The sequence below is a fragment of the Empidonax traillii genome, unplaced genomic scaffold, assembly GCF_003031625.1.
Source record: "Empidonax traillii isolate 1590-97213 ecotype Southwest subspecies unplaced genomic scaffold, ASM303162v1 scaffold1428:size197735, whole genome shotgun sequence".
NCBI classification, from domain to species: Eukaryota; Metazoa; Chordata; class Aves; order Passeriformes; family Tyrannidae; genus Empidonax; species Empidonax traillii.
In genome coordinates, this window is record NW_020956621.1 from 53,768 (window position 1) to 67,335 (window position 13,568).

The 13,568-nt window shown below is 44.4% G+C and overlaps 1 protein-coding gene across 1 annotated transcript in view; it reads left to right on the forward strand.

Annotated features, from left to right (window-relative positions):
* The window catches only part of PCNT (pericentrin), a 65,322-nt gene extending 52,875 nt beyond the window's left edge, over window positions 1-12,447 (forward strand). Inside the window, exons 44-53 of the mRNA XM_027907239.1 lie at window positions 1,690-2,406; window positions 3,028-3,302; window positions 3,568-3,667; window positions 5,484-5,648; window positions 6,358-6,596; window positions 7,578-7,666; window positions 8,394-8,553; window positions 9,986-10,113; window positions 11,785-11,873; window positions 11,906-12,447. Of these exons, the coding sequence (XP_027763040.1) occupies window positions 1,690-2,406; window positions 3,028-3,302; window positions 3,568-3,667; window positions 5,484-5,648; window positions 6,358-6,596; window positions 7,578-7,666; window positions 8,394-8,553; window positions 9,986-10,113; window positions 11,785-11,828 (1,917 nt within the window). The 3' untranslated portion in view covers window positions 11,829-11,873; window positions 11,906-12,447. The remainder of the gene's footprint in view (window positions 1-1,689; window positions 2,407-3,027; window positions 3,303-3,567; window positions 3,668-5,483; window positions 5,649-6,357; window positions 6,597-7,577; window positions 7,667-8,393; window positions 8,554-9,985; window positions 10,114-11,784; window positions 11,874-11,905) is intronic.
* Window positions 12,448-13,568: the final 1,121 nt, after the last annotated feature.

Genomic DNA, 13,568 nt, shown 5'->3' on the forward strand with positions numbered 1-13,568 from the left:
GTTTAGTAACTGTTAAAACCACCCCCCCAAACCTCTTCTGAATGTGCATAGCACATTTTTCTCACAGAATTAAAGCTTTCTGTTACCTTCACTAATTGCATCTGCTGAAATAAACCAGATTTGTAAGCATTCCCCCCCCCCCCCCCCCATCTTCTTAGTGTTTTTCCCCTTTCCATTTTCAGCCATTGTGCACTGCCCCTTGCTGAGCTGGGACAGCCAGATTCTGCAACTGGGAAACTGCACCCTTAATTCCAGAGCGAACTTGCCATAAGGGTGTGACGTGTGTGATCACTGAGATTATAAAAGAAAACCACCCATTGATACATAGGCTTGGCAGAGAGCAAATGGAACCTTTCCAATTTAACATTTATTTTTGGAGGTTAACCAGAGTCTCGTTCCCTTCTAAACTGAACAGAAAACAAGTGAACAGCTTTCTCTCCAAGGCTGTGATAGCAGTGACTCAGTGCTTGTAAAAACCCTGCAGTGACTGGAAAAGGAAGAAGATTTAACATAAACCATTTTTTAAACTTAAACCCCAAACCTGATCTCCATCAAAGAACTCCAAACAATTCTAATTAAATGCCATGAGGAAACACAATTCTAACTATTTTCTTGTAGCTTCTCCCATCACCTTTCTGGTAGGTGTTTGGGTGTGTGGATGGGTTTTGTTGGGATTTTGGTTATTGCTGCGTGGTAGGACATGCTGCTTACATCCCCCATCTTTTCAGAGACCTGCTCATGGAGGGACAGCAGAGACCAGCGTGGCCAAGGCCAGGAGGAAAGTGCATTGTCCCAGGGGCAGTTGTGCAGCAGATTAGTCTGGTTTTCACAAATCCTCTCTTGAAGCCCCATGGGGCTGCTTGCACTTGGCATCTGACCTGGCCTTCTAGGAGATGAGGTGTTGGGGGGGCCTGGTAAACCCCCCTACTAGGACAGCAGTGCCATCTCTGACTGTCTGCAGGTGCCCTGGGGCTGCCCCTTCAGGCCCTGCCTTTCCTTCTGAAGAGAGGCTTGCTCTCAAAATGGACCTGGGGATGGATTTTAACCTGAAAGAGGGTAGATTTAGATTAGGTATAGGGAAGAAATTCTTCCCTGTGAGGGTGGGCAGGCCCTGGCACAGGTTGCCCAGAGCAGCTGTGGCTGCCCCATCCCTGCAAGTGTCCAAGGCCAGGTTGGATGGGGCTTGGAGCAGCCTGGGCTGGTGGAAGGTGTCCCTCTCCATGGCAGGGGAATTGGAATGAGATGTTCTTGAAGGTCCCTTCCAACCCAAACCACTCTGTGATTAATTTTGTCAGTCTCTATGATTTAAAGGGACGGGCTGCAAAATCCCGAGGTTTTACATCTACTCATGCTGCTTAGATTTTTCTTTTTCAAACAACATGGGTTATTGCTGCTTCAGACGTCACTTATTAAGGGGACTGACTGATGCAAAGAATGGTGATTTCCTAATGAGGCTCTTACTAATTGAAGAAGAAATAATGTGCTGGCAAATATATTAACACGACCATATTTGGGTTTGTTACTTGGTGCCAGGTTGCTAACGGGCATTTTTCTGTCACTTACAGTTTTAAATTAAACTTCTGAATATCTTCCTGGATAAAACAGGAGGTTGAGAAGTGCCAAGTGCCAGCCAGCCCCTCGAATGTGTTTGTGCTGGAATCCTGATGTGTTGTCCCCTGTCCTGCCCAGGAGCTGCAGGCTGCCCTGGATGTGCAGTCAGTGCAGAACCGCCAGCTGGCCGTGTCCTTGGAGCACGAGAGGACGGTGACCGATAATCTCCGCAAGGAGCTGCAGATCGAGCACTCCCGCTGCGAAGCGCTCCTGTCCCAGGAACAGACCAAACTCCGGGAGCTGCAGAAGAGCTTGGATGCCGAGAAGAACCGCTCGTTGGAGCTCCTGGACTCCTTGAACCACGAGCGTGTTTTGACGGAGCAGCTGAGCATGAGAGTGAAAGAAGGTGCCTCCTGTCAGCACAGGGAGCAGCTGCTGGAGCAAGCCTTCGTCCAAGAGCTCCAGGCCCAGCTGCAAGAAGAGAGGTCCCGGACTATGGAGCTGGCTGCTGTGATTGAGAAAATGCACCAGAAGGCCGTCCAGTCCAAAAGGCAGCTGGAGGCCGAGGTGCAGATGTGCTGTGAGGAAACCCAGAAGGAGAGGGAGGTCAGCGACAAACTACGAGCCACGCTGGAGTCTCTCCAGGCTCAAAAGCAAGAGGTGATCCGATCCTTGGAGGCCCAGAAGGAAAGAGAGGCCAAGATGAAAGCTGACTGGGAACAACTGCAGTCGCTCTTCGAGATGCTGAAAGAGCAAGATAAGAATAAGAAAGAGGAGAGGGAGAGAGAGGAGAGACAGCAGCAACAAACAGAGCTAGAGAAACAGAAGGACTGGCAGAGAGATCAGGAGAGAATGGTGAGAATGGCTCTGTGAGTTTTGCCTTACATTGAAAAGGTCACCCACTGGGATTTAACCCTGTGGATGGTGTTCTTTAACTGAAATGTTTCCTTCTGGTAAACAGAGCATTCTGGAAAATGCATTAGATGAGCTCTTTTCCTGCATTTCTCAGTGCTGTTTTCAGGGGGTTGTGTCTGGGTTTGTTGTTGACAGAAGTTGATCTTTATATCTTTACCTGTGCTGGGAATTGCTGGTTATTCACAGGTGGAGAGGAATAGTGGGTAAATGCAGGATGGAACCAAACTGAGTTTCATGTCACTGCCCCTTATTTTGAACTGGGCTCCTAATCATGGCTTGTGACAGTATTGGTTTCACCCTTCTAGTTTCTCAGCTCCTTCCCTTGTAGCAGAGGAGAGAGGTTTGCAGGCTCTGTGGAGACTTGCCAGTAGGAAAGTGGGTGGAGATAATGCCCACTCCAGTGTCACTGAATGGCTTCCTGGTGGCCCCCAAAGGCAGTGCTCTTTGCTTCCCCCAAAAGTGACCTGTGAGTTAAGGAACACCCAGATGGATATGCTGATTAGGTGTGATGTGTGTATATGCAAAAGATGCAGTTAACTACTATTTACTCTGTTCAAATAGCAAAACTTGGAACGGCAGCACCAGAGGGATGAGCAGAGAATTAAAGAGCTGCAGGAAATGCTGGCAGTGTTAGAAGAAAGAGAAAGAAATCCTCCAACTCCAAACCATCAACAAGAGCTGCTGTGCACCTCAAAGAAAGATGGGACTGTTAGACAGGCTGTAACGAAAGAAACTGAGAAACCCCCCTTGCAGCAGCAGCAGCTGGAGAAGATAAGGCAGCAGTTGCTCTTCGTAGCTGTGCACCTGAATGAGTTCATCTATAAAACTCTAGATAAGTGAGTCGTTGTTCATAAAATAGTGGTTTGCTTTCCATCCTGCTTCTTAACGGTGTGTGGGGTCCTGGCTGAGACCCCTGCGCTCTTTTAATTCTTAAAAATTAATGGAACTTGCAAATTTCTGTGTATTTGGTGGTTTGTGTGATGAGTAGAGCATAAGTGAAGCCTCAGAACATAAAGGCCATCCAGTAGGGAGAAAGCATCAAATGTGCTTTAGCATTGTTCCAAATCAATCTGATACTGAGAAGGTATTTCTGTTTAACAGAACGGTTCACGACTGGTCTGCATCAAATGATGAAGCTGTGGCCTCTTTACTGCAGACATTAAGGGAACTAAAATCAGATTTATTGTCTCCTGCATCTCAGGTAAGGAAAACAGCTTGTATTTTTTGATTGTCACTAAGGTTTCCTCTATTCTTTGGGTTGCAGTGTGCATGTAAGTTGATTGATTGATTGATTTTTCCTCCCTCCCATTTGTTTTTGAATAAAACATTGAGGAAAATTCTGGTTTGCCTTGGTGTACTCCTGTACTCACACTACCATTCTAATAACAAGTTTTAATATCTGACTCTTGCTGTTTTGTTGTATTGCAGGGTCTGCTTCTGACAGCAGTTTTTACTTAGCTATGTAGTATGTCCAAGGATCACAAGCCCAGAGACACTTGTTTTTCATCAAAATGTCAGGCACCTTCCAAAAAAGCACAGCAGTGGTTTGTCACCTTGGGAGGGCTGTTGTGGCTGCCATTTGCAGTATTGCAAATATTTAACACAAGCCCAGGGATTATCAAAGGCCCAGCTCAGGTCTATTGGTACAAAATACATCATGAAAACATAACTTTTAAGTTCCATCTGATTCCCCAAATAGCTTTGCACTTGTATGTCTTTCTCTCATAATAGACAGATCTTCCACCACATTTCAGCCAAATTTGGGGATTTAAGGCTCTTTTTTCTGGCTTGGATTTTTTTTTTCCTTTTCTCCAGAATCACCTTTCCCTTCAGTCTCCTTCCTGAATATCTCCTTCCTTTAAGGTACTGAACCACGTGCTCTGGAGACCAAAGGGAATTCACCTCTGTTACCTCTTTGAGTTGTGATAAATTGGGGAATAATGGACCTGGCAGAATTCCAGTGTGAAAAATCTGTGCCCAAATGAATAAGGAGTCATCTGGTCAATCTGATGCCTCGTGGTGCAGTGGATATCAAGTGCACAGATGAATCGTGCAGAACTCCTTCAGATATTTCAGCACAACCTTGTTAGGCTGTAATAAGTTGCTAGGAGAAGCTGGGCCCAGTGGTGTGTACTGGCTTCTCTAATGTATAGATTTAATTTCAAGGGATAAAACATTAACTGCCTTTAAAATTTCTTTTATTTCTTTTATGATCTGCTGCACCACTCACTGATGTAACTGTTAACCATTAAATTTGTAGTTGATACTAGTTGATACTGAAGAGGGTTATGAAGGTAGAACTTGCAGGAAGAGTTGGAGCTGGAGTCCTGGGTTACCACAAAATTAAAATTCACAGAATCACAGCATTTGGGCTGGAAGGGACCTTAAAGTTCAGCTCGTTCCACCCCCTGCCATGGGCAGGGACACCTTCCACTACCCCAAGTTGCTCCAAGCCCTGTCCAACCTGGCCTTGAACATTTCCAGGGATGGGGCAGCCAGAGCTTCTCTGAGCAACAGTTTCTCAGAATTGAATGTGGTTTTTTCTCTTTTTTTCCTTTTGTTTTGTTTTTTTGTGTTGTTTTGGGTTTTTTTTAGAATTTACTTCTGTAGATGCTTCACAGCTTGGTTTTGCTGTATGTACAGTTTGGTTTTGCATGTACACAGACATCTTTCTTCACAATTTCTGTGCTGCCTGGGGATGTAGAAGAAAGTCAGATGATGTGTTTCCATTTCAAAAGGTTCAGCAGACTGTTACTAAAGGGAATGGGATTCCTGGAAGGCTGATCAGAGAAGAGATAGCTCGATGAACAAAAATTCCTCACTTCTCATGAAGGGCTCTTCATGCAGTTCAGTTTCCCATTGTGCTGTTAACCACCTGAATGCCACTGCTGATTTTCAGGCTCGTTACTTTGTTTTAATTTGTCATAAAGTTGGGTTTTACTCGTTGTGAGGTGTCTAACTGTGGAAGTAATGTGCAAAACCCACTGTGGCTCACTTCCTTTTGATATCTGTTTCAGATCAGATCTGCAAGTGATGGTGACTCTGTTCAAGAGCTGGAAAGAGAGGCTTGGCAGCGAGAGAGGACCGTGCTGCAGAATGCACTGAAACAGGCTGAGTCCCAACTGGCAAAAGCAAATGCTGAAATTGAAAACAAACCAGTGGTAGAAACTTCCAATCCTAAGGTAAAATGATGGGGGTGGCCAGCAAAGGGGCTGTCTGGAGCTTGGAGAGCCAGCTGTGTCATTTCAGGAGGTGTCATTTCAACCTGATTTGCTGGGGATAAAAAGAACTGTCAGATCATTGTGTTTATCTCTCACTTATTGCTGTATTCTTCAGTTGCTATTTTAAAAAAAAATGATTTTATAGATGAACAGTAATTTTAAATTAGGAACTTCCCCATATGTACTTCATCAGAGAATTTCCTTTGGAACTTCCTTGGTGTCAGACAGGAACTTGCACCAGAAGTAACCTGGATCTTTGGACTTCCTACTCATAAATGAGAGAGAGACTCAGATTTCTTGTCTAAGAACGAAAATAGAAAACACCCATTATTTTTAAACCCTACCCCACTAATCTTAAATACTTTTTAATCTTGATTGTAGTCAAGTCTGATAGGAATCTGTCCACACATGCTTTCTGGCTAATTTTTTTTGAAGCAGATTTTATTTCCTTTGTTAAAGAGTTAAGCTGTTTTAGAGTTTTGAGTTTTGCAGTTTTGCTTGAAAGCATTCAGGAGATTTAAGGCAGTCTGGCACTCCAAACTTGGGTGTTCTTTAGCTGTGTACAGAACTGTATCAACCTGGATGTTTGACCTGAAAACACCTTGTTTGTGGCTGGGTTTTTGCAGCAGCAGCTGTGACAAAATCGGGAATTCTTCTTTTCTTTCTGCAGCTGCAGAGGTTATACAGGAAGTACATTCGAGCAGAGAGCTTTAGAAAGGCTCTTGTTTATCAGAAGAAATACCTCTTGCTGCTTCTTGGGGGATTTCAGGACTGTGAGCAGGCAACCCTCTCCCTCATCGCCCGGATGGGGATCTACCCCTCTCCCGCAGACCTGCAGCTCTCCGAGCTGCGCTCCCGGCCCTTCACCAAGTTCAGGTGTGCGGTCAGGGCCATCATCGCCATTTCAAGGTAAAGCCAAAACACTCCCTGTGCCTCATACCCAGTGTTTCCTTGGAAATGTAAAAAGTTGGTAGCTCCTGTGGCTTGTCCTGCACGAATGTTAAGCAAAGCCCATCTCCAAAGCTCGTTCAGACGTGACTCGTTAGCTGGGCTTGATCTGTACTAAACTAAAGATGTATTAAAAATGTCTTTAAGGTGAAAGAGGGTAGGTTTAGATTGGATGTTGGGAAGTATTGGGCTGTGAGGGTGGGGAGGCCCTGGCACAGGTTGCCCAGAGCAGCTGTGGCTGCCCCATCCCTGGAGGTGTCCAAGGCCAGGTTGGACGGGGCTTGGAGCAACCTGGGCTGGTAGAAGGTGTCCCTGCCCATGGCAGGGGGTGAAATGAGCTGAGCTGTAAGGTCCCTTCCAGCCCAAACCATTCCATAATTCTATGAAAAAGCTGCAATAAGTTTTGGAACCAGTGCACAGGCACTACAAATTGAAGTCCTTTCAGGGCTGACCTCCTTGGTCTCCCTGGGTATTTTGTCTTCTATCAGAATGGGATCTGTTAGGGACGGTAGTTTTAAGTGTAAAGGTGATTATTTCTCAGTGATTTCCTTGTCTAGTAATAATGATTAGCAACAAGTTTCTTTCAGGAGGTAGCAGAGTGTCTTTGGCATGAATACCATAAGGATAGCAATATCAACAGTGACCTCCAAACTCCTCTCAGGTAGGAAGAGCTGCCACAGAGCTCTCTCTAGAGATCAGGAACAGAGTGGAGGAGCACAGCCAAAACAGGCAAGCCTTTTTTAGCAGGTCAAGGATCACTGTAGGGCAAAATGGGATAAACCTACATTCCAAAGACTGAGGTTGAAGAATTCTCCCTTTGTTCCCATAAGGATTGTTATTTATGTTGTTTAGTGTGTTCTGTCCCAATAAATGACTTAATATTAAAATTTAATGTATTTTTGTGTATTTTTAATTCTTGTACAAATTTGTTCTCTTACTAAGGTTAAAGTTTCTGGTGAAAAAGTGGAACAAAGTCAGCAGGAAGAGCGCACAGGGTGAAAGCATTTCTCACAGTGTAGGAGGTAACACAGGTAAGTGTTTGTTTGGACAAGTGCCTTGTTTTTATTTTAATTTATCTTTAGTGATGTGTTTAATTTGGAAGTGTCAAAATCTGTTTATTTTGCCGCTGTCCATCTGTGGAGCAGGTGGATAGATGTTCTGATGCAGGTCAGTAAGGACTTGAGTTACCTGAGGAGCGCTTGACTGTTCCTTTGAGTTAATTCTGGGTGTCTTTGTAAGAATTTCAAGAAAAAAACCTTAATGCATCACCCAGTACTTTGGAACTGTCTCCCTTAATGTAATATTCCATTACTTGTGCCTTTTCAACACTAAACAAAATTCAGATGAAATAGTGCATTATGCATTTCCTGATACTACATAATTTTCACTGTTTCTAAGTTACTGGAAATACTTAATTTAAAAAGAAGCGCACCACCTTCCTACATAAACCCACTGTGGTGTGATTCCTAAGAAACTTGAATGCTCAAATGCTGGACTTTCTAAAATCTCACTGCAAAATAGCATTGAACTTCTGTTAAATCTGGTTTAAGGAAAAACAACAACAAAAAAAACCCAAACCAAAAAAAAAAAACCCAAACCAAACCATAAGACCAGTTATCTGTAGAAAGTGTATTTATCTGCATTTGAACCCAAACTCTGTTCTGCTGTGATTCTCGTGGGTGTACTGGATGTGTTTCTGGTGGCCTGTTCTGAACGGCCCCCAGTGCCTGTTTTTTAACCTTTCTGTCTTTGCCACAGCCCCTGGTGCTAGAACAGAAGTTCTGAGAGAGCAGCAGCCCCCAGCTGTTCCCACCAGCTCTCCCCCCACCCGGGACAGGGACAGGGGGCTGTGCCACAGAACCAGCGCTGCAAGATTTGGGAGCCTCTCCCCCCGCTCCTCTTCCCGCTCACACAACAGGTCAGTCGGACATCCCTGCCTGGGTTTAGTCCCCCCCACAGGCAGCATCCCATAAAAAATGGAACCCCTCGTTGAAGGAGGTGCTTTGAACAAGAAGAGGAATTTGTTTTCCTAGGTCTGGTAAATGTTTTTGTTTCTTTCAAGATGGTGCAGGAGAATAAAGCCTCGTGTCTGCTTTTGAGCATCGTGTCTGATGTTCTTGGACTGAGAGCATTCCTAGTGGTGTTCCCCAATTGAATTTGGACAGAGCAGAGCTCAGAATTTGCAGGGGCTGTGTCTGTTAGCCTGCTTTGAAGGACAATTCTTGTTCCCTTTGCAGGAGTTGATATGGGAGGTAGCTGGTCTCAGTCCCATCATCCTGGGAGGTGTTCTTTGTTTCTTAACCTCCTGGCTAAATTAGAAACTCCAACGATCAGGCAGGAATTTTCTACAAAATGAAGAAGAAACAAAGGCAGCAAAGAAGTAGCTGTGGTGATCTAAGGGATACACAAAAACAGGAGGTGCTCCAAATTACTGTAGTTTTTTTTTAGCATTACTGACTGATGTGGGGGACAGACAGTGCTTGCCACGACAGCCAGGTAGTGTTCTGGTTTGTGTGGAACTTGGCAAAACGTCTTGGAGAGTCTGAGACCTGCAAGCATCACCCAGGAAACTTAATTCTGCCCCACCCTATTCCTCTGTCATGACACGTGTCTGGGTCTGACAGCCCTGCCAAGGAGAGTCACCTCTGTGGAATGTAACAGGAGATTAATAACAGCAGCCCTCACTGATGCTCGGTGTGGCTGAGTGAGTGGGAGCTCAGGTCTGATGTGGATCCGAGGCTAAACTGTGCCTGCTGCTGCTGCTCGTGTCCTGGCAAAGCTACACAGAAGGAAGGGATGGATAGGAGCTCCCTCGTGCTAATGGCAAGGAAAAGGAGTAAATCCAAACTACAAATAGCAGTGTGTTAGCACGGTGTCCCTTATTTCTGCTGATATTTGGAATTTGTTGTTAATGCCCAGAAGGGAGAGCCATCTAAAAGGGGCTTCTTTTCCAACCTTGGCCTTAGAGATAGTATTTTCCCTGCCGAAGAGGAGCATGCACACCTGGATGCAGGTGTGCACCTCGGTCCTTCTGTGCAGAGGATCGATCTTGTCTCACTGGGCCATTTGGACTCACCTCTGACTGCATCTTTCTTACCCAAGGGACTTTGTGTTGTGGATCAGTAGAGAAAGATTCAGAGAAACTTCAGCTTTTACCAAAACATCCATTTTTTTGGCTCCCCTGTACACAAAGCTGCCCAGTCTATATTGTTGAAGATGTAACTTTTTAGTGGTGCTGTTTACTATTATTCCAGTTTTCTTTGCCCAGAATTCCTGCCTATACAAATGCAACTTTATGCATTTGAGACTGTAGCGTGAGAAGAAGAAAACAATTTGTTTTCCCTTTTAAGATTGCACCCGTCCCCCAGTTCAGCTTCGGAAAAGTCACTTGTGCCGCCTCCTGATCCGGAACGATCACTCACGGAGTACATCCATCGCCTGGAGGTTATCCAGCAAAGACTGGGGGGGATGCAGCCAGGTAAGAACCACCTTCTTGCCCCCACAGCTGCCAGAAGCCTTGGGTTGATTTTTGCAAGGTTCTTTGTGCATATTGCCCGTAAAAAGCATCGTTTTAATGAATAATTATAATTATTGGTAGGGGACAGCTAAGTAAGTTTCTGAAAGGAAACCTTTTTGTGAATCATATCTAAAACTAGTCCAGGTGTGGCATTTCTCAAAAAAAAGTTCATAATGAAATTCTTCATAGATAAGGCTGAATAATTTAATGTGGTTTCTGTCCCCACTCCTGTTTCCAAGTCTGAATAAGTGAGTATTGCAGTTTAAATGAAGCTTTGTATAGGGTTAATTTGCTTTAGAGCCAGAGAGCTGTTGTAGTAGCTGAGCAGGGCTTTCTCTGCAGCACAAACTGTAATGCTTCCCTCATTTATCGCTTCCTTATGTTCCATAATAGATTTAAAAAAGATAGATTTGGAGGCTGGTAAATCCAGCCATCTAGTTGTAAGCTTGCTCAAAGAGCACACAAAGGATTGTAGCTTTAAAGACCTTAAGCTTTGCTGTTTGAAGCACTTCCACCTCATTTCTGGACTGCAGCCAAAAGCTGGGAAGATGACCAGGTCTCAATATTTAGCTGTGGCACTGAGGGGATGTGGAAGGTGTTTGGATTCCTTCCCACACTGCACATACACACCTTGCATTTTTCCTTGCCCAAGCATAACCATCCTCACCTGCTGCTTCCCAGGTGAACTTGCCTCCTGTAATTGTCCTCCAGCCTTTGCCCAGATATATCACTGAAGTCAACAGATGCAGTGACACATCCATATAGAAGTGTTTGGGTTGGAAGAGACCTTAAAAATCATCCCATTCCACCACCACCCCCCCCCCCCCGGCATGGGCAGGGACACATCCCACTATCCCGGTTTGCTCCAAGCCCTGTCCAACCTGGCCTTGAACATTTCCAGGCATGGGGAGTCCACAGCCTCTCTGGGCAGCCTGGTTCATGGGGACAGTTTGGGAACTTTGACATTATTCTCAGCAGGACATTACCTAAAAACTCTATTCCTATGACTTTGAGGGGGCTTTTTGTTTGTTTGTTTTTTTTCCCCCACAAATACTGCAGCTGTATGGCAGATACAGATAGATAAATAAATCTGAGATTTGAAACCAGATAGCCTTTTATGGAAGTAAGATATTTTGCTTCATTCTAAGCATGGAATAAAGTATTCCACAACTGGGACACCATGAATGGAAATTCTGTGGTAAGTGCCTATAATTTCTTTCATCTCCATGTTACCAGGACAGTGATGTCAAGCATTACAGAGTGACCTTGCAACCTTTAGAACAGTTCTGTGAGCCAAATGATTTCCCAGTTTCTAATGAACTTTAGGACATCTCCTCAGCAGCAACAGAATCACCCCAGGAGTGCCAAAGTCGAGCTGTCACTGTGGATAAAGCAGGCCTGTGATGGAGCACTGGGCCCGGTGTGTAAAGGTTTGCTTTGGCAGACGTGTAAGCTTTCAAATCCTGTTTTGGATTGCTCCTAAGTGGCTCGTGAGAACGGGAATTGCTTTCAGTGTATCTGGTGTTGAAGCGCGTTGAGGAAATCCCACGCTGCAAACTGCACCCTGTTGCTTCATAACACAAGCAGTTTTCTATTATATTCATTTGTTTGGTTTTTTTTTTTTAAATTTAGGCCAAGTGCCAGGCTCACCTCGTCAGAGAAGCATGAAAAAGTGATGGGAATGCTTATGAAATTTGTCCTGTGAGATGCTGCTTCCTCCTTACTGAACAGAGGCACTGGTCCTTACTGAACAGAGCTGGTCCTTACTGAACAGAGGCACTTGCAATCAATCTCCTGTGCAACTGAAGAGAGGGCAATGCTTTTACAGCAGATTTTTATATGACTCTTTTTATTATATTTTAGTACTTTAAGAGGGACTTCCTTTTCTCTAAGAACGATGTTTTACATTCTCATGTGAAATTACTCTAAGTTAACAGCTGAAGTGTGACTGCATCACTCTATTGTAAGCTGCAAAAAGTCTCTGTGGTGTTTATTTTTCTATAGTGTATAGGTGGATTCCTTGTAAAAAAAGTTATTAAAATGGCATTTCATTAGCGAATTCTTACATTGTATGGTTATTTGTTTTATAAAAACTTACCTGTTTACTCATTTTGCTGTTCCTAAAATTGTTTGGGCTCTAATATTTCTGTGGGATATTTCTGACTAAAGGTACAGCTCAAATACTGTCACTAATATCAAAGGTTCCTGTAGCCATCTGTGAATTTAGGGTTTGCTCTTCTGGTTTTACAGTAAATAAGTTCTCCCTCCCTCTGTCCTATTTATTCTGGACACTTGTAACTTCTTTTCTCTAGTTCAAAAGGCTCATAGCTTTTATTTAACTGTGCATTTTTGGCAAAAACTACCAAACAGAACCTCTGAACTCTACCTCTGTAAATGAAACTCCTGGTTTGAAACCCTGCCCTCTGTCCAGTATCTTGTGCTGCAGGTACCTTCAGGGGGACAGTTCCAAACGTGTCTGAAGTTGCTGGTCAGAGGAGAGGAAAGAGGCACTCTGGTGGTAAATCCATTTCCAGTCACAGTGTCTCAGTGCAAAAATGAGAGAGATTCCAAATATCATGCTGAATAAGACTTCCTTCTGTTATGCTTCTGTATTTCTTCAGAAAAAGTATAGGCAGAATTATAACACCAGAAGTATTTTTAAACCCCATGGAAACATGAAATCTCTGCCTTTGAAGCAGATGTGGTGTTTGTTTAACTTTGGAGCCTCAGAAAAGTCCTCTTCTGGAGACAGATTATTCTGCCACAGCCTCTTGCAAGATTTTTCTCTACAGGGTATTGACAGTTACATATTGGTGTTTGTCTGAGATTGTCTTATTGCTTATTTAACTGCTTTTATCCAGTATTGGTACCTAGTAAGCCCTTCTGTATCTGTCAAGTAGAACACTATTTAGTTGTTTGGAAAAAAAAGGTGGTAGAGATAGAAGATTGAAGATAGAGGAGCCTGGCCTCCAAGGAGTGGGGTAGGACATGAGGCTGGTCAAGGGGCAGGGCAGGGCTGAGGAGCAGTTTGTGGCCCATGAGCAGTGCCAAGAGTGTCTGTGCCATGTGGAGGAGATGCTGTGGAGCTCCAGGATCAGCCCTAAGTGAAGGATTCCATGTGGCCCAGCCTGATGGACTGCTGTGCTGGATACAACAGTGTCCTGGCTCTACAGGAATCTGGTGATGTACTGCCTCTGGATGTCGGTAAGACCTTTCCCAGGGTGTCCTTGTCCTTTTGGTCCCGAGTTCTAAACCAGTTTGAACTGACAGTTTGCTGGCTCAGTGCATCATATTTCTTTTCAAAATCAGATTCTAGGAGTGTTAGCACTCCATGCAGCGTTGTCAAACTGCACATTGAATGGTGCTGGTGCCCTTTTCGCTTAGCACAGCAGGAGTTTGTCCTCTGCTGAGAACAA